This window comes from Bos mutus, chromosome 1, assembly GCF_027580195.1.
Source record: "Bos mutus isolate GX-2022 chromosome 1, NWIPB_WYAK_1.1, whole genome shotgun sequence".
NCBI lineage: Eukaryota > Metazoa > Chordata > Mammalia > Artiodactyla > Bovidae > Bos > Bos mutus.
The window spans coordinates 67,446,011-67,461,406 of NC_091617.1; the positions used below are offsets into that span (position 1 = coordinate 67,446,011).

Sequence of the window (15,396 nt, forward strand, 5' to 3'; positions counted from 1 at the left end):
ACATACGTTTAAATTCTTGTCTCAGAGGCTGTTTCTGGGGGGAAACTCCATACTAAGATAGTCACGGTGCATGCAGGGCAGCACAAGTGTGGAACCAAACAGACCTGAACTCAAATTCCTTCTTACCAGTGACAATGAATAACTTAATTCCCCTAAAACCGGTTTTTCGTCTATAAAATGGGGCTAATAGTACTGACTTTGTAAGGTCAGGTCATAAAGAAAAAGTTGAGAATGTCTGTAAAATGTTGTGCACAGTGCCTTGCACATAGGAAGTGCTTGATAAATGCTGGCTGTTACCATTAATGTGTTATTCATAATATTGTTAACACAGTGTAGCACAGGTAGACGGAAAGGCTGGTTTTCACCATCGGGGTGACTGCTGCTGCAGGTTAATTCGGGACATGTGCTGTAGATGAGATGTGCTGTGCAGATGTGCTGTGTCCCTGATGAATGTCTACGGTTTAGTAATATCAGTGCCTTGGAGGAAGCATCACTGCTGGGAGCTGGAGAGGAGGAAAACAGCAGGCACTAAGTGGTGGCTTGGAAGACGAGCGATGGACTGTGCCCCACCGGTATTGCCAGTAGGGCTGAGTCTCAACTGACGGCTCTAGTACTACCGATGATTTCATGTCTGTGTTCAGGATTCACTTTGATGGCTGAGGTTTCATTAGCCTCACTCTTCAGGGATTATGCTCAGGACTACTGAGGTTTAGTTTCTAATTTCAATCTGTTATCTCAAATGTACAAAAGATCTTTTAACTTTTATTATTCTATGACCTTGTTGTCTTAGGGTCTTTCAAACTGGGGCTGTTCCCTCAGCTCCCCTTCACTCCTCACTGCCAGGCAAGATCATATTTAAAATTCTTTGATCACAGTGAAAGAGAAATAGACTGAGGCAGGTTAACAGATGTCAGTCACTCTCTCAGTCAGTTCAGTTCAGTCACTCAGTTGTGTCCGGCTCTTTGCGACCCCATGAATCTTAGCACACCAGGCTTCCCTGTCCATCACCAACTCCTGGAGTTTACCCAAACTCATGTCCGTCGAGTCAGTGATGCCATCCAGCTGTCTCATCCTCTGTCATCCCCTTCTCCTCCTGCCCCCAATCCCTCCCAGCATCAGGGTCTTTTCCAATAAATCAACTCTTCGCATGAGGTGGCCAAAGTATTGGAGTTTCAGCTTCAGCATCCGCCCTTCCAATGAACACCCAGGACTGATCTCCTTTAGGACGGACTGGTTGGATCTCCTTGCAGTCCAAGGGACTCTCAAGAGTCTTCTTCAACACCACACTTCAAAAGCATCAATTCTTCTGTGCTCAGCTTTCTTCACAGTTCAACTCTCACATCCATACATGACCACTGGAAAAAACATAGCCTTGACTAGACGGACCTTTGTTGGCAAAGTAATGTCTCTGCTTTTCAATATGCTAACTAGGTTGGTTATAACTTTCCTTCCAAGGAGTAAGCGTCTTTTAATTTTATGGCTGCAGTCACCATCTGCAGTGATTTTGGAGCCCCCCAAAAATAGTCACTCTCTAACCCTGATTAATTACAGTGCAGGGTTTCACCTGCAGTGCTTCAGCCTTTCAAACAACCAAAGGCTCTAGAGTGGCTATAACTGATGGGTCACTCTGGCTGATGGCAAACAGCAGGGAGAATTAGTTGTTCCCTACCCCCTGCACTGCATTTTCTTGGCAAAACTCTATTAGCCTTTGCCCTGCTTCATTCCGTATTTCAAGGCCAAATCTGCCTGTTATTCCAGGTGTTTCTTGACTTCCTACTTTTGCATTCCAGTCCCCTATAATGAAAAGGACATCTTTTTTGGGTGTTAGTTCTAAAAGGTCTTATAGGTCTTCATAGAACCATTCAACTTCAGCTTCTTCAGCATTACTGGTTGGGGCATAGACTTGGATTACTGTGATATTGAATGGTTTGCCTTGGAAATGAACAGGGATCATTCTGTCATTTTTGAGATTGCATCCAAGTACTGCACTTCAAACTCTTTTGTTGACCAGGATGGCTACTCCATTTCTTCTAAGGGATTCTCACCCACAGTAGTAGATATAATGGTCATCTGAGGGAAATTCACCCATTCCAGTCCATTTTAGTTTGCTGATTCCTAGAATGTCGACGTTCACTCTTGCCATCTCTTGTTTGACCGCTTCCAATTTGCCTTGATTCATGGACCTGACATTTCAGGCTCCTATGCAATATTGCTCTTTATAGCATCAGACCTTGCTTCTATCACCAGTCACATCCACAGCTAGGTATTGTTTTTGCTTTGGCTCCATCCCTTCATTCTTTCTGGAGTTATTTCTCCACTGATCTCCAGTAGCATATTGGGCACCTACTGACCTGGGGAGTTTCTCTTTCAGTATCCTATCATTTTGCCTTTTCATACTGTTCATGGGGTTCTCAAGGCAAGAATACTGAAGTGGTTTGCCATTCCCTTCTCCAGGGGACCACATTCTGTCAGACCTCTCCACCATGACCTGCCCGTCTTGGGTGGCCCCATGGGCATGGCTTAGTTTCATTGAGTTAGACAAGGCTGTGACACCACCCTTATGGCAGAAAGTGAAGAGGGACTGAAAAACCTCTTGATGAAGGTGAAAGAGGAGAGTGAAAAAGTTGGCTTAAAACTCAACGTTCAGAAAACGAAGATCATGGCATCTGGTCCCATCACTTCATGGGAAATAGATGGGAGAACAGTGGAAACAGTGTCAGACTTTATTTTTTTGGGCTCCAAAATCACTGCAGATGGTGACTGCAGCCATGAAATTAAAAAACACTTATTCCTTGGAAGAAAAGATATGACCAACCTAGATGGCATATTGAAAAGCAGAGACATTACTTTGCCAACAAAGGTCCATTTAGTCAAGGCTATGTTTTTTCCAGTGGTCATGTATGGATGTGAGAGTTGGACTGTGAAGAAAGCTGAGCACAGAAGAATTGATGCTTTTGAAGTGTGGTGTTGGAGAAGACTCTTGAGAGTCCCTTGGACTGCAAGGAGATCCAACCAGCCCATTGTGAAGGAGATCAGCCCTGGGATTTCTTTGGAAGGAATGATGCTAAAGCTGAAACTCCAGTACTTTGGCTACCTCTTGTGAAGAGTTGACTCATTGGAAAAGACTCTGATGCTGGGAGGGACTGGGGGTAGGAGGAAAAGGGGACGACAGAGGATGAGATGGCTGGATGGCATCACTGACTTGATAGACGTGAGTCTGAGTAAACTCTGGGAGTTGGTGATGGACAGGGAGGCCTGGCATGCTGCAATTCATGGGGTCGCAGAGTCGGACATGACTGAGCGACTGAACTGAACTGACCCCCTGCAGGTGTGGCCAGATGACCACAGGGGTAAAATTCGTTTCAGCCCTTTTTATTGTTTCACTCTAGGGCCTGTGGTGACATCCCATCACAATCTTCTTTTACTTATTTAGATACTAATGGACAAAAATTTCCCCAATTCAGTAGAGAGGTGCATGTATTATGAAAAAGGCAACATGGTTTTTATACAAAAACAACTTTCAAGAGGGGATGGTGTTACAGATAGAAAGGCAACCTGGGCACACCTGGCCTTAAGAACAATAACCACACAGCCTGTTAAATTTGTGGCTTCCTGGGAGAAAGAAAAATCTGGTAACCTTGTCAGAAGGTCTTAAGCTCATGCTGGGAGATTTTCCTAAGAGGGTCTCATTATATCGGGATATGGTGTCAGCACCTTAATGTGGAAACTTCAATAATCATCTCTGAAATGCTTTTTAATGCCTCTTAGGGTGCTTACGCAGAAGGCAATGGCAACCCATTCCAGTACTCTTGCCTGGAAAATCCCATGGATGGAGGAGCCTGGTGGGCTGCAGTCCACAGGGTCGCTAAGAGTCTGACACAACTGAGCGACTTCACTTTCACTTTTCACTTTCATGCATTGGAGAAGGAAGTGGCAACCCACTCCAGTGTTCTTGCCTGGAGAATCCCAGAGACGGGGGAGCCTTGTTGGCTGCCGTCTATGGGGTCGCACAGAGTCAGACACAACTGAAGTGACTTAGCAGCAGTAGCAGCAGCAGGGCGCTTACATTAAAGTGGTTTTAAGTTCATGTTTTATCTTCACATTAGACTGTGAGCTCCTTGAAGGCAGAATTCACATATAATTTATTTGTATATACCCAGAAGCCAGCATAGTTCCTGGCTAGGGTTGCCAGGTATAGCAAAAGAATAAAACAGAAATTACTTTAAAAAATACATACATACATATATATATATATATATATATATAATTTGTCCAACTGAGTGTTCTGTATTTTACCTGGCAGTCTTATCCCTGGCATACAGCTAGCCTCAATAAACATTGGTAAGTGAATGAATGAATGAATGAACTAGCATCAAAACAACAAATGGAGAAATAAACTGGTCAAAATGTGGATTGATCATGTAAAAGATGCTCATGTAAATTATGCCTAACAGTCACAAAACATGAAAACTGTGTCTGGATAACATTCCACCTCTGAAAATCCGACAGCCTGGCTTTCACTCGAGATGTATTTTCTATCCATGCTTCATCAGTGACTTTACAGAGTGTCCATGGGGGAAGAATACCAATCTTCTGTTAATTGAAGTATAATGTCTCAACAACTTTACATCTTAATTCCACACATTTCTAATTTCATATGTTTGCCTAATTGTTTATTAGTGTGTACCAGTTACACAAGAAAATTGGCTTTGGATGGTACATGAGGTTCAGTCATTCTGAAGCACAATCATCTGTATCTTCCTTTAAAATTGCCAAAAGTGTGCTTTTATTCCAGCCGAACCCTGGGGTTTTGGGTAAAGTCATTCACCTTGATTAAACCATCAGGACCAATACTGTTTGGGAAAAAAAAATTGGGGTGTTAGTTTATTTAATATGTAATCTTAAGAAAGACAATATATGAACAACTCTCTCCCTCCAACTTAATTCTGCTGTGGCTCCTGCCCTCATCACCCTCTCTTTCTCTGACCTCTTGTCTGTCTGTTCCTCCTCCACCCCACCTCCACCACTGGTCAAACCTGAATGTGAACCAGAGTCACTTGGAGGGCTTGCTGAAGCACAGGTACCTGGTCTCACCCTCAGAGTTTCTGATTTGATGGGCTTAGGGTACAGCCTGAAAAATTGCATTTCTAACACGTTCCCAGGTGCTGCTGCTGGTCTGTGTGGCACTCTGAGTCACTGTCCTATACCATTCTCTCTCTTCCATTTCCCCTTCTCTTTCTGATCCCTAGTTACTGTTCTTCACAACATTCCTCTGTTCCCAGAGCTGCATAATACAGTAACCTCACTATGCCTTGGTCTGCTGGATTTGCTTTCCATATACTCTTTCCCCTCCAATTGCTAAATGTTTGCTTACACTTCCTGTTCAATGTAGTTCAGCATTCGACTGACGTGTGATGCTGAGATCTCCCCATCCACTTCAGCGATATACGTGTAGAGAAACTGGAAGGTGCTGAATGGGATCCGGGGAGGGCCACTGTCATGGTCCGATGATAACACTTCACACACTATCTTGAGAGTTTTGGCAATGGTCTATAAAACCAGAAGGTTAAGTGAGGAGAAGCTCACTACTCCACGCTAAATTCCTAAGATCAGTTTAGATATAACAAAACAAAAACCTTGCTCTCATAAAATTAAGTGGGGATGATGCAATGTTCTGGAAAGCTTGAATTTTTTATGCCGAATGTCAGTGAACTCAATCTCAAAATATTGAGTATCTACTGGGTGTCTTTCTTTTTTTGTTGTTGTGGCAACCCTATCTATTCACAAAATAAGTACTTTAAAGAAACCACAGCTACCATCTCTATGGAAGATAATGATTAGAATATATAAACAGCAAACCCTCTTATCAGAAAGGTAAAATCAAACTTAGGTCAAATGAATACACTTATATTAATAATAAAGATTAGTTACCTGAATGTCCAAACAAATGGTGTGAATCACTAAAGTCCTCCAAGAGTAAATGTTAGAAGTAAATGGAGACTCTTTGGACTGTGTTACTATTTTATTTCCTTTATTACCTTTCTTCTCCCCGTATGATTTTCGTAAATCACTTGCTTCTCATTTTGAAAATATACTCGCCTCTGTCTCTACTGGGTATCTTTCTATAATATTTCCTTTCCTTTCTTGGTGGGAGGGATACTTTCAAGGAATTAAGTTTATAGACTGTTGAATGCTTTAAGACATTTATTATCTTAATGAGAATAACCTCACTTAAGGAGGGGAATTTGATTTTGCATCCTACAAAATTAGAATAATTTCTTCTGACTTCTCTCCGGTCTTAGTTCTAAAGGGCTGCAGTGATTAGGACAGCTTATCTACTCCAGAGAGATACTTGGAGCTGTGCCACAGTGGGGGGGCAGGCCACTTCCATTTACTCTCTGTCTCCTGCCCTTGGGAGTTCTCTCCTGGAGGCTGTTGTGAAGCCGTGTGTGAGGCAGTGTGCCAGGCGCTTCCATAGAGGAGGGCTGGGGGTGGGCACACAGGAGGCTGGTAAGAGGTTGTCAGAGGATGGGAGGGTGTGTGCACGACTTGAGGTCAGCGTGACAGTGGTTTTAGGTAGATTTACGAGCATGTGTGCATGAATGTCACAATTCCCATCTATAGCTCATCCTCTGTGTGTGTTTTTTGAAAAAAAACACACTTTTGTTCTGTAGTCCTCTTCCTACAGCCTCATCCAAATTGGGGCGCTGTTATGGGCTGTGTTATGTCTGCCCAAAATCCATATGTTGAAACCCTAACCCTTAGGACCTCAGAATGTGATTGTATTTGGAGATGGAGCCTTTAAAGAGCTAATTACGTTAAAAGGAAGTCATTACAGTGGACTCTAATCCAGTAGGTCTGGTGTCCTTACAAGAAGAGGTTACGATGCAGAGAGAGAGAGAGAGACCAGACTCATGAGTGCAGAGACGGATGACCACATGAGGAAGAGGGAGACAACTTCCATTCACAAGCCAAGGTGGTTCCATTTACAATCTTGATCTCAGACTTCCAGCTTCCAAAAAATATTGCTGTTGTTTAAGCCACCTAGTCTGTGGTACACTGTTATGGCAGCCCTTGCTTTCTGCCCCAAACATCTTTTATTGATTATTCAAGCAACAAACCTTCAAATTCTATTGCCTTCTTAAGATTTTCAAATATTTAATAAATAGATGAATGGATAAGAACTCTTTGGACTGGAGCTTTTTGGTAAACTTAAATAAGCCTAAAGTAAACAGAGATCTGGGCTTCCCAGATGGCTCAGTGGTAAAAAAAAAATCTCCCTGCCAATTCAGGAGACAGAGGTTTGACCCCTGGGTTAGGATCCCCTGGAGAAGGAAATGATAACCCATTCCAGTATTCTTGCCTGGGAAATTGCATAGATAGAGGAGCCTGGCAGGCTACAGTCCCTAGGGTAACAAAGAGTCGGACATGACCTAGCTACTAAACAACAATAAAAACAGAGGTCTGCATTCTGTTGCACAAGTTTTTTTGGTCAGATGGGGGTCCACTCCATAAAGATAACCTTTAAGCATCTTGCAAGCCTCTTTTTAAAACTCAGAGGTGAAAGCCTCAGAAAGTGAATTATTTGCTGACAAAACATGCCCTTCCTTCTAGTGAACACATCACACAACCTCCTCTTGTATATAATTGGTCTCCGTGGAACAGGAGGTTGAGAGGTTTTCTAGAGGAAGAAATGGTCTAAGGGAAGAGGAACGCATGCTCAAAGGGAAGTGTATCTGCGGCACTTTGAACCACGTGTAGATTCAGGGAGCTCAAGACTGGAGTAAATGTACCTGCTTTCTAAAATTCCTGCCATTAGATTTTCTGTAAGGAGGGGACTTGATTTCCTAAATGGCACAGATATCATGGCTGGCTGTGAGTTGGCAAAGCAAGAAAGGAATTTCTGGGCTTGCCTTGAAGGATGTATAGATTAGCAAGAACGCACCCCTCCTCCAGATGGTGACACCCCGACCTCTCCCACGTTTAAGTTCCCAGCAGCAGTCCAACATGAAACAAATGGGTAAAACGGGACGGGCTCCTGGATTCACAGGGCATCCTTTATTTATGGACTGGACCTGCAGGCGGACTTCAGCACTGGGCACCCTTGACTTATGGATACAGGACACAAAGTCAGACCCCCGTCACCGCTCAGAATTGGTGGGGCCACTGCTATCCTGGGCCAGGCTTGAGGGTGTCTCAGTGGAAGCCGAGAAGGTGGAACAGAATCACAGGATGATAGAGGCCAAAGAACCTCATGGAACATTTACGCAAACCTCCTCATTTTAGCAGGGAAGTAGAAACATCACCTCATGGGTTTTTTTTCCCTGGTGTGGGAGGCAGCCATATCAGAGTAAACCTAGCTGCTGCAGAAGGAGGGTTGGAATTTGGTTTTCCCAAGTCATTCTAGGTTACTGTGAGGCGTGTGGATGAGAGGACTCAGACACCTCCAAGGTGGTGGGCGGCTGTGACGTGGAGCAGATGAGGGCACTCTGGAAGTGACTTAAGGAGGCCCTGAACACCAGGGAGAATGGAGGTTTGCTGGTTGGAGGATTATTGTGCTGTGAGAGAGAAAAGACCAAAGACTTCAGCTGCACAGCTAGCACCACACAGGTGAGTATTTCCATGGAGATCAGAGATGCTGGAGAGGACCAAGGGAGGTGCGAACCCTCCTACTGGGTGCTCTGAGATCCCAGCATCACGCCTTTCCTTGAACACTCAACTGCCACCTTGCAGAGAGGAGCTGTGAGGAGAAATCTGAGAAACTGAGTAATTCACCTGAAAGCTGTTTTTAGTTACTGCAGCAGATGAAAAACTCCTGGGTTGGGTTGAATCTATTCTTTTCTTAATCCACTCTTCATGGGTAGGGTAGGTGGGGAAAAGCAGGATTAATTACAGAGAAAGTACATTTCCCCACTCCGTGAGCATCTGTGAATATGGCGTGAGTAAGCTTGTGACCTTACGAGAATTTAATAAAATGTATCAATTTTTCATTTTTCCTCTGTGATTTTCCCCCAATCCATGGGGCTATTTCCACAGAAGTGTGGCAGTGCTCATTGGCAACTCATTTGCCTCTGTTGCTGGGAATAGTTTATTCATTGCATAAGAGTGCTAGGGAAGGCCGTGAAAAAGGAAAAAACCCAAGAATGACCTCTTCTCTCTTCCTCTCTAAAGAAATTATTATGCTGAAAGTTGAGCAGAATCACAGGAAAAGTTGGACTACAGTATTTCTGATAATTTTCTTACAAGCACAAGTGTTAAGTACACATACTCAGGACATTTGAGAAGGAAGAACAAGGTTGTATTTAGATATACTGAATGATTCAAACTACCTTTTTTGTACCATTTGGTTTTGGCAGAAGCAATAATTTTCTCATTAATTTTTAAATTTGTATGTATTTAGGGGATTTTTAAAAAATCATTTTTCTGACTCATTTTCATTTGCTATTATAATAGTGTTTAACAAGAGTGAGTCCACATATAATATGATACCTAAAGCTTTTAAGTATGTATATGAAATGGTTTCTTTGAAATGGGAAAATGGCTTTTCCAATTGTAAATTCAAGTCAAATTTGGAAAAGGCATGAATTTGTATGAACATCCTGCATCCATGGTGATGTCATGACTATGAATCTGGAAACAGCCTCATATCTTCTTTCCTGCTCTCTTATCTCTGATTTTTGTATCCAGTTATGCTTATCATACAGTAGTTTTCTATAAGGCTGTATTTCTTTTTTAAAATCTCTATTATTATATCTTCTAGGTGTCTGAAACCCAAATGTAAGCCAATCTTCGTCTACAGCTGGCTTTTGCTTATCTTTAGGAACATGAATGGAGGGAGTGGAGTGGTAATAAACCTAAGTGAAATTAATAAATAATCCAAAAACTGCATTTTAGTCAACTTCTCCCCAGAACCAGATGACAGCTTTCCCTGCTCTCCTCCCCATCCCTGCTTCTGGCTAACAAGCAGAGAAATAACCTTAATTCAGAGAGGAGGGGGAGTAGAAAAGAAGGGGTAGGCTCCTTATCAACCCTGGAGAGTTGACTGTGTGTACTACACCGCGCCCCCCCCCCCTTCCTGGAGACTGTCCAGCCCCACAAAAGATTTTCCCTTAAGGAACAAAAAACATTAAAGCTAACTTACAACTCCGAGAGAGCTACAGGCAAGGGCTAGAAACTTCAGCCACTCAATTTCCTCCGTGAAGCGGCCCACATTCATCACACTGTTAAACAGGTCAGTTGGGAGATTCAGCACCTTCCACATCTGGGCCAGCTCATCTGCATGGACAATCAGTCTGCCACCAACCTGTGGGGCAGGGAACGGACATGAGACAAGGAATGAGGGGTGGGAGGAGAGAAGGCCCTGAGGACACCTGCCAGGGCAAGGGCCCTGTTCTCCCAGCATACAGCAAGGGGTGGGGGAAGGTGTCAGGGGTCAGCAGGGACTCTGGCAGTTCTCTTTGCAAGGGTAGAGAAACGTTCAGCCCAGTGAAGAACGTTCTGATATATAATTTAATCACTTGAACTTCAGGTATCAGAGTTATGGGGAAAACATACACGTATATCACACTTTAATTTTTTTCTAGGTCTTTTATTATTTGCTGTTTCATCCCTAGGTTGTCCCTATAAGGCAGAGAGGGCAGCCTGAAAATGAAACCAAGGAGTAGAGAACTTGTCTGGAAACACTAATTAGTGGTGAAACTAGAACTAGAACTAGATGTTAAATCCCTTGCTTCTAGACCCCACTGAGTTCTTTGTACTAGACTCTAAATGCATTGCTTTAATACGGGGTCTATGGTATGGATGGCTGATGTTGCTCGTTCCGAGGCACCTCGGTTCTCTGCCATGTCCACTGCACAAAGTGCTTGGCAGTCAAGAGGAGAAGGGCACAAGTGGCTAGTTGTTGGCCAACAATACAATAAGGGTGCAGATGCCCCAGTGAAGTCCTACTATGCCTTCCCTGGTCCTCTGATTCCAGTGAAATGCTAAGCCTCTGGGACCAACTCGTTTGGCTAAGTCAATCCTGAATCACCTCAAACCTGTATCCTAAAATGAGGTATGGTAGTGTAAATCATATTTCTTGGGAGTTGGCCAAGCTGCAAGTTTTCTTAGGACAGACCCTTCTCAACCATTCCCAGGACAGCTCCCAGGATGATATGGCTGTGCAGAGAGCCTAAAAGCAAGGCTATGTTGGCACCTGAGATAACTGGGGAACTATAATATGCCCCTCCCCAAACTCTGATTGGCATCATATCTGGACTTGATCAGTAAGGAAGACACTGTCAGGGGATGTGGACCTGCATTTTCTAGAGAGAAGGAATTCAAATTGCACTGAGCCCCTGACTGTTCTGGCAGCTTCAGGACAATGCGGAATGACCCAAGTGACAAGTCAGCTTACAGCCTATTTCAGCATCATTCCTATTTTCACAAGGGAAGATTTACTCTCAATGCACGCTTTAGTGAATTTTAAGACAGTGCTGAGTGGCCAGCTGATGAGCAAGAAGGGGACTTTGGTCTGCACCCATCCAAACTCAGTATCACCCCCACATTCCTTATCTGCACTGCCTGTTGGCGCTTACCCGGGAATGCAGGATCTTTAACAGCTCCGGTGTCAGCTCAGCCCAGTTAGACAAAGCCACTCGCTCAGACCGCTCTCTTACTGGAGGAATCTCTCCACGGGACATAGCCCCAAAATATCTACAAGAAAAAAAGGGGTGGGGGACCAGCCTGTACTTTAGTGGCCTCTGGCTGCTTTGGGAATCCCTTCTCCCCTTTTTTTGAGGGTAGGGGTGGAGGAAAGAACATTTATTAAGTGGCTTCTGTATGCTAGATGGACTTCCCAGGTGGCTCAGTGGTAAAAAAAAATTTTCCTGCCAAGCAGGAGATGTAGGTTTGATCCCTGGGTTAGGAAAATCCCCTGGAGAAGGAACTGGCAACCCACTCCAGTATTCTTGCCTGGAAAATCCCATGGACAGATGAGCCTGGCAAACTACAGTCCATGGGGTTGCAACTAAACGACGACAAATATGCCAGATGTTGTTTTTAGTTCATTTATGTACGGGAAAAGCCTGAATGTTACTTCACATTTAAGGTCTAGAGATGGCTTAGGGAATAAGTAGATTTGTTTTTCTCTAAGGATGTGGGATAACCAACAAAAGTTTGATATGAAATTCCCTGAAGTATAGTGGGTCTGGGTATTTTTTTGTCATTCCCTTCTAAATGTTTTCCATTTATGTGTGTACATGCACAAAAAGAGACATACACACATATACAGACATATGTGTGTTGAGATATAATAATATATATAGTATATGTACATACACATGTCTATATATATGTATGCGTATAAAAGGAAAGAAAATTATTGTTGTTTTAAATCCCCTACTCTTTTTTATGAAGGAAGAATCCTAGTACCTGAAGGACCTTTTTTCAAACATAAAAATCTTTATGCTTGGTATGATGGCTATCTACTTACTTAAAGTTGGTATTAGGCAGTGGTGCTAAGTCACTTTGTCATGTTCAACTCCTTGTGATCCTATGAACCATAGCCTGCCAGGCTCCTCTGTCCACAGGATTCTCCAGGCAAGATTACTGGAGTGGGTTGCCATGCCTTTCTCCAGAGGATCTTCCCGACCCAGGAATTGAACCTGCATCTCTTACGTCTCCCACATTGGCAGGTGGGCTCTTTACCACTAGCTCCACCTGGGAAGTCCCCATTAACTAGTGGGAGTCTCCTACATTGGCAGGCAGTTTCTTTACCACGGAGCCACCTGGGAAGCCCTAAAATCTTCATCTTCCCTCAAAATTTCAGTACTGCCTGAACATCAGCGCTTTGTGGAACGCACTTTGTTTTGGTGCAGTGGGAAAAACAATGAGTTCTGTTCTGGGACTGACCTATGAAGGAAACTGGCTGCCTGCAGTAGGGAACAGACATGAGCAGTTGATCCACAGGGCACTGATGCTATGTGGAAAGGCCTGTCTCCATTAGAAGCCTCGTTATTGACTACCCATGGATCACAGCCTCTGTCCCTCTCTTACGTTTTATGAATTTCTCCAGCTCCAGGTAATATACAAAGAATTCAGATGAAATTTTATAAAAGCCCATTTTAGGGTGAAGTTATACAATGATGAGATGGTTGGATAGCATCACTGATTCAATGCACATGAACTTGGGTAAACTCCAGGAGATAGTGAGGGACAGGGAGGCCTGGCGTGCTGCAGTCCATGGTGTCATAAAGAGTTAGACACAACTGAGAGATTGAACAACTTACAATGATGGGGTAAACCACGGCCTGTCTCTTAGCCGTGTCTAAGTTGTGTCAGCACACAATGCAGAGCAACAGCTTCCAAGACCAAAACATCTTCCAGGCACCCCTTGGAGGTCATCCACAGGGAGGACAGAAGAAATACTTCCAGGTCACCCTACTAATGTACCTGAGTGGTCTCTGCAGACCAGGTCAGTGTGGGGTGAGTGAGGCTCAGCAGCATCTTTGGGCCTTGTAGCAGAGTTGGTTAGAGTGTGTGGAACTGAGCCTGTAGTCGTGAGTGTAATCCTCTGTGGGTTATCTGGCTTCGTTTGTAGTGAGCATTTCCATGGTTCTTCACATTTGTGTGTGGTCACACATATCCAACACACAAGACAAATGAGTTTGTGTCCTGCTGACGTCTGGGAGGTGGTTTCTTCATGGATAGTATATATGCAGGGAAACTTTGGCTCGTGGTAAATAGACATTTTGTCATGAAAACACTTCATAGAGTTTTATCTCTAAAATGCTGCAGGTTTCTAAGCCGCATAAAACCATCTGACAAGTGCTTTCTGTGTCTGAATAGATGGAAAGTGCTCTTAGGTCATGTTCTCCTTTTTCACTGTAGTTAAACTACAAACTGATTCTTCACGGATATCTACAACACTTATAGCACACGATACGATATGGAGGCAAGCAAACTACAACAGTGGAATGTTTTCTCCCATAAATGTCAGGGACACGACCAAGAAATGTCATTTTTCTTGCTATAAAGCAGCAGTGCAAGAACAATAAAATGAGGTTTTAAACTATCGTGTAGTATAAAAGTCTGTCTGGGTGTGCCAAAGGAAATTAGTCTTCTGATGCTTAAAGTTCAATCCTAGACGTTATATATAAAGTTGAGAATGGAAAACTAAACAGGGTTCATTACCAGGCAAAGCAACCCTACTTGTGTCCTGTTTTTATGAGCGCTACTGGCTCATTTTCCTTCCATTTGTAGAAACTTCATACTAGCCCAGCCCAGGAGCAGGAGCACACCGGCCAGGGAGACTCCGTGAGGGTCCTCTTGGTACATCTTGAGCCTTCTCAGAGGTATCAGTGCTTCCTCCTCACCACCTGCTCAGTGGACCTCCTCAACCTCAGGAGGAAGGTGCTCTCCCCTCCCCCAACCTACCAGCTCTGGTCTGCAGCCTGTGACTCCGTAACCCCTCTCCCAGTGAAGCCCTACTAAGGAGGCCATCACCAAACAGTAAAACTAGCCTGAAAGTGGTCCCTGGGAGGATTGGTCCACTCCTAACTCTGCCCCAAGCCTCAGTTCCCCCGTTTCATGCAGGCACTTTTGTCTAAGGAGCAATTTCGTAGCTGGGAGCCTTTCTCTGTAAAGTTTCAGTCCCGGCTAGCAGTTACTGAGTGAGCTCCTTCCACTGGGCAGCCTCTGGAGGTGTCTCCTGAAAGAGGACACCTGTGTGTGAGGCACAATGAAGCCAGGCCGCTGCTCCGCCTGCCCCCATCACTAGTGCAGTGTGGAATCCTTATGCTGAAGGAATACATTAGTTCAAAGTCAAGAAAATAGCGATTTCCCCAAAGATGAGATACAAAGTGTCTGTGGCTAGGCTCAAGAATGAGTTTTAACAGTAGTAGAGGAAGGGATCTCATTACAGGCTTTAACTCAGGAGAGAACCCACTTGGACTGATCCCACACAGTCCGCCCCACGGGCTCATCGCATAGCTCCCCCACATGTGCACTGCTGCCATCTGGTGGTGAAATCTGAGAATGAGGCTCTGGTTTACATCAGGGAAAGGCAGGCTAAAGCTCCGAGGGACTCTGGGCCTTTCTTTCCACTGGGACAGGGAGTGGGGAGGGGCGGGGTGGGAGCAGGGACCCAGTGGAATGTGCTTGAGTGATGTGATGTGGTAATCTAACTCTTGCTGATTGCCCTAGGACTTTGACTATAGCCCTGGCGTCCAGTCGCTCAGTCTGGTTTACTTGGCGAAGGGCCTCCATCCTCTCAGTTTGCGGGATTTCTGTATGGATTTAAAGTATCAAAGCAACGTGACAGCTGAACATCACAAAGATTATGCTAATCAGTCCCGACTCCCAGGCTGCAGCCATGACAACCTCCTCTCAGTTTTGCAAACCTTCCCTCCTCCACCC

General features: G+C 44.3%; 1 protein-coding gene across 2 annotated transcripts in view; it reads right to left on the reverse strand.

Annotated features, from left to right (window-relative positions):
• Positions 1-3,116: 3,116 nt before the first annotated feature.
• Positions 3,117-15,396, reverse strand: part of ROPN1 (rhophilin associated tail protein 1) — a 36,708-nt gene continuing 24,428 nt past the window's right edge. The window contains exons 3-6 of one of the 2 annotated variants that reach the window (XM_014477462.2): positions 11,577-11,694; positions 10,142-10,303; positions 5,375-5,550; positions 3,117-4,853 (exon numbers count right to left, since the gene is read on the reverse strand). In XM_014477462.2, coding sequence (XP_014332948.1) covers positions 4,787-4,853; positions 5,375-5,550; positions 10,142-10,303; positions 11,577-11,694 — 523 coding nt within the window. In that variant the 3' untranslated portion in view covers positions 3,117-4,786. The remainder of the gene's footprint in view (positions 4,854-5,374; positions 5,551-10,141; positions 10,304-11,576; positions 11,695-15,396) is intronic. The other variant, XM_005893402.2, reaches the window with a different exon arrangement.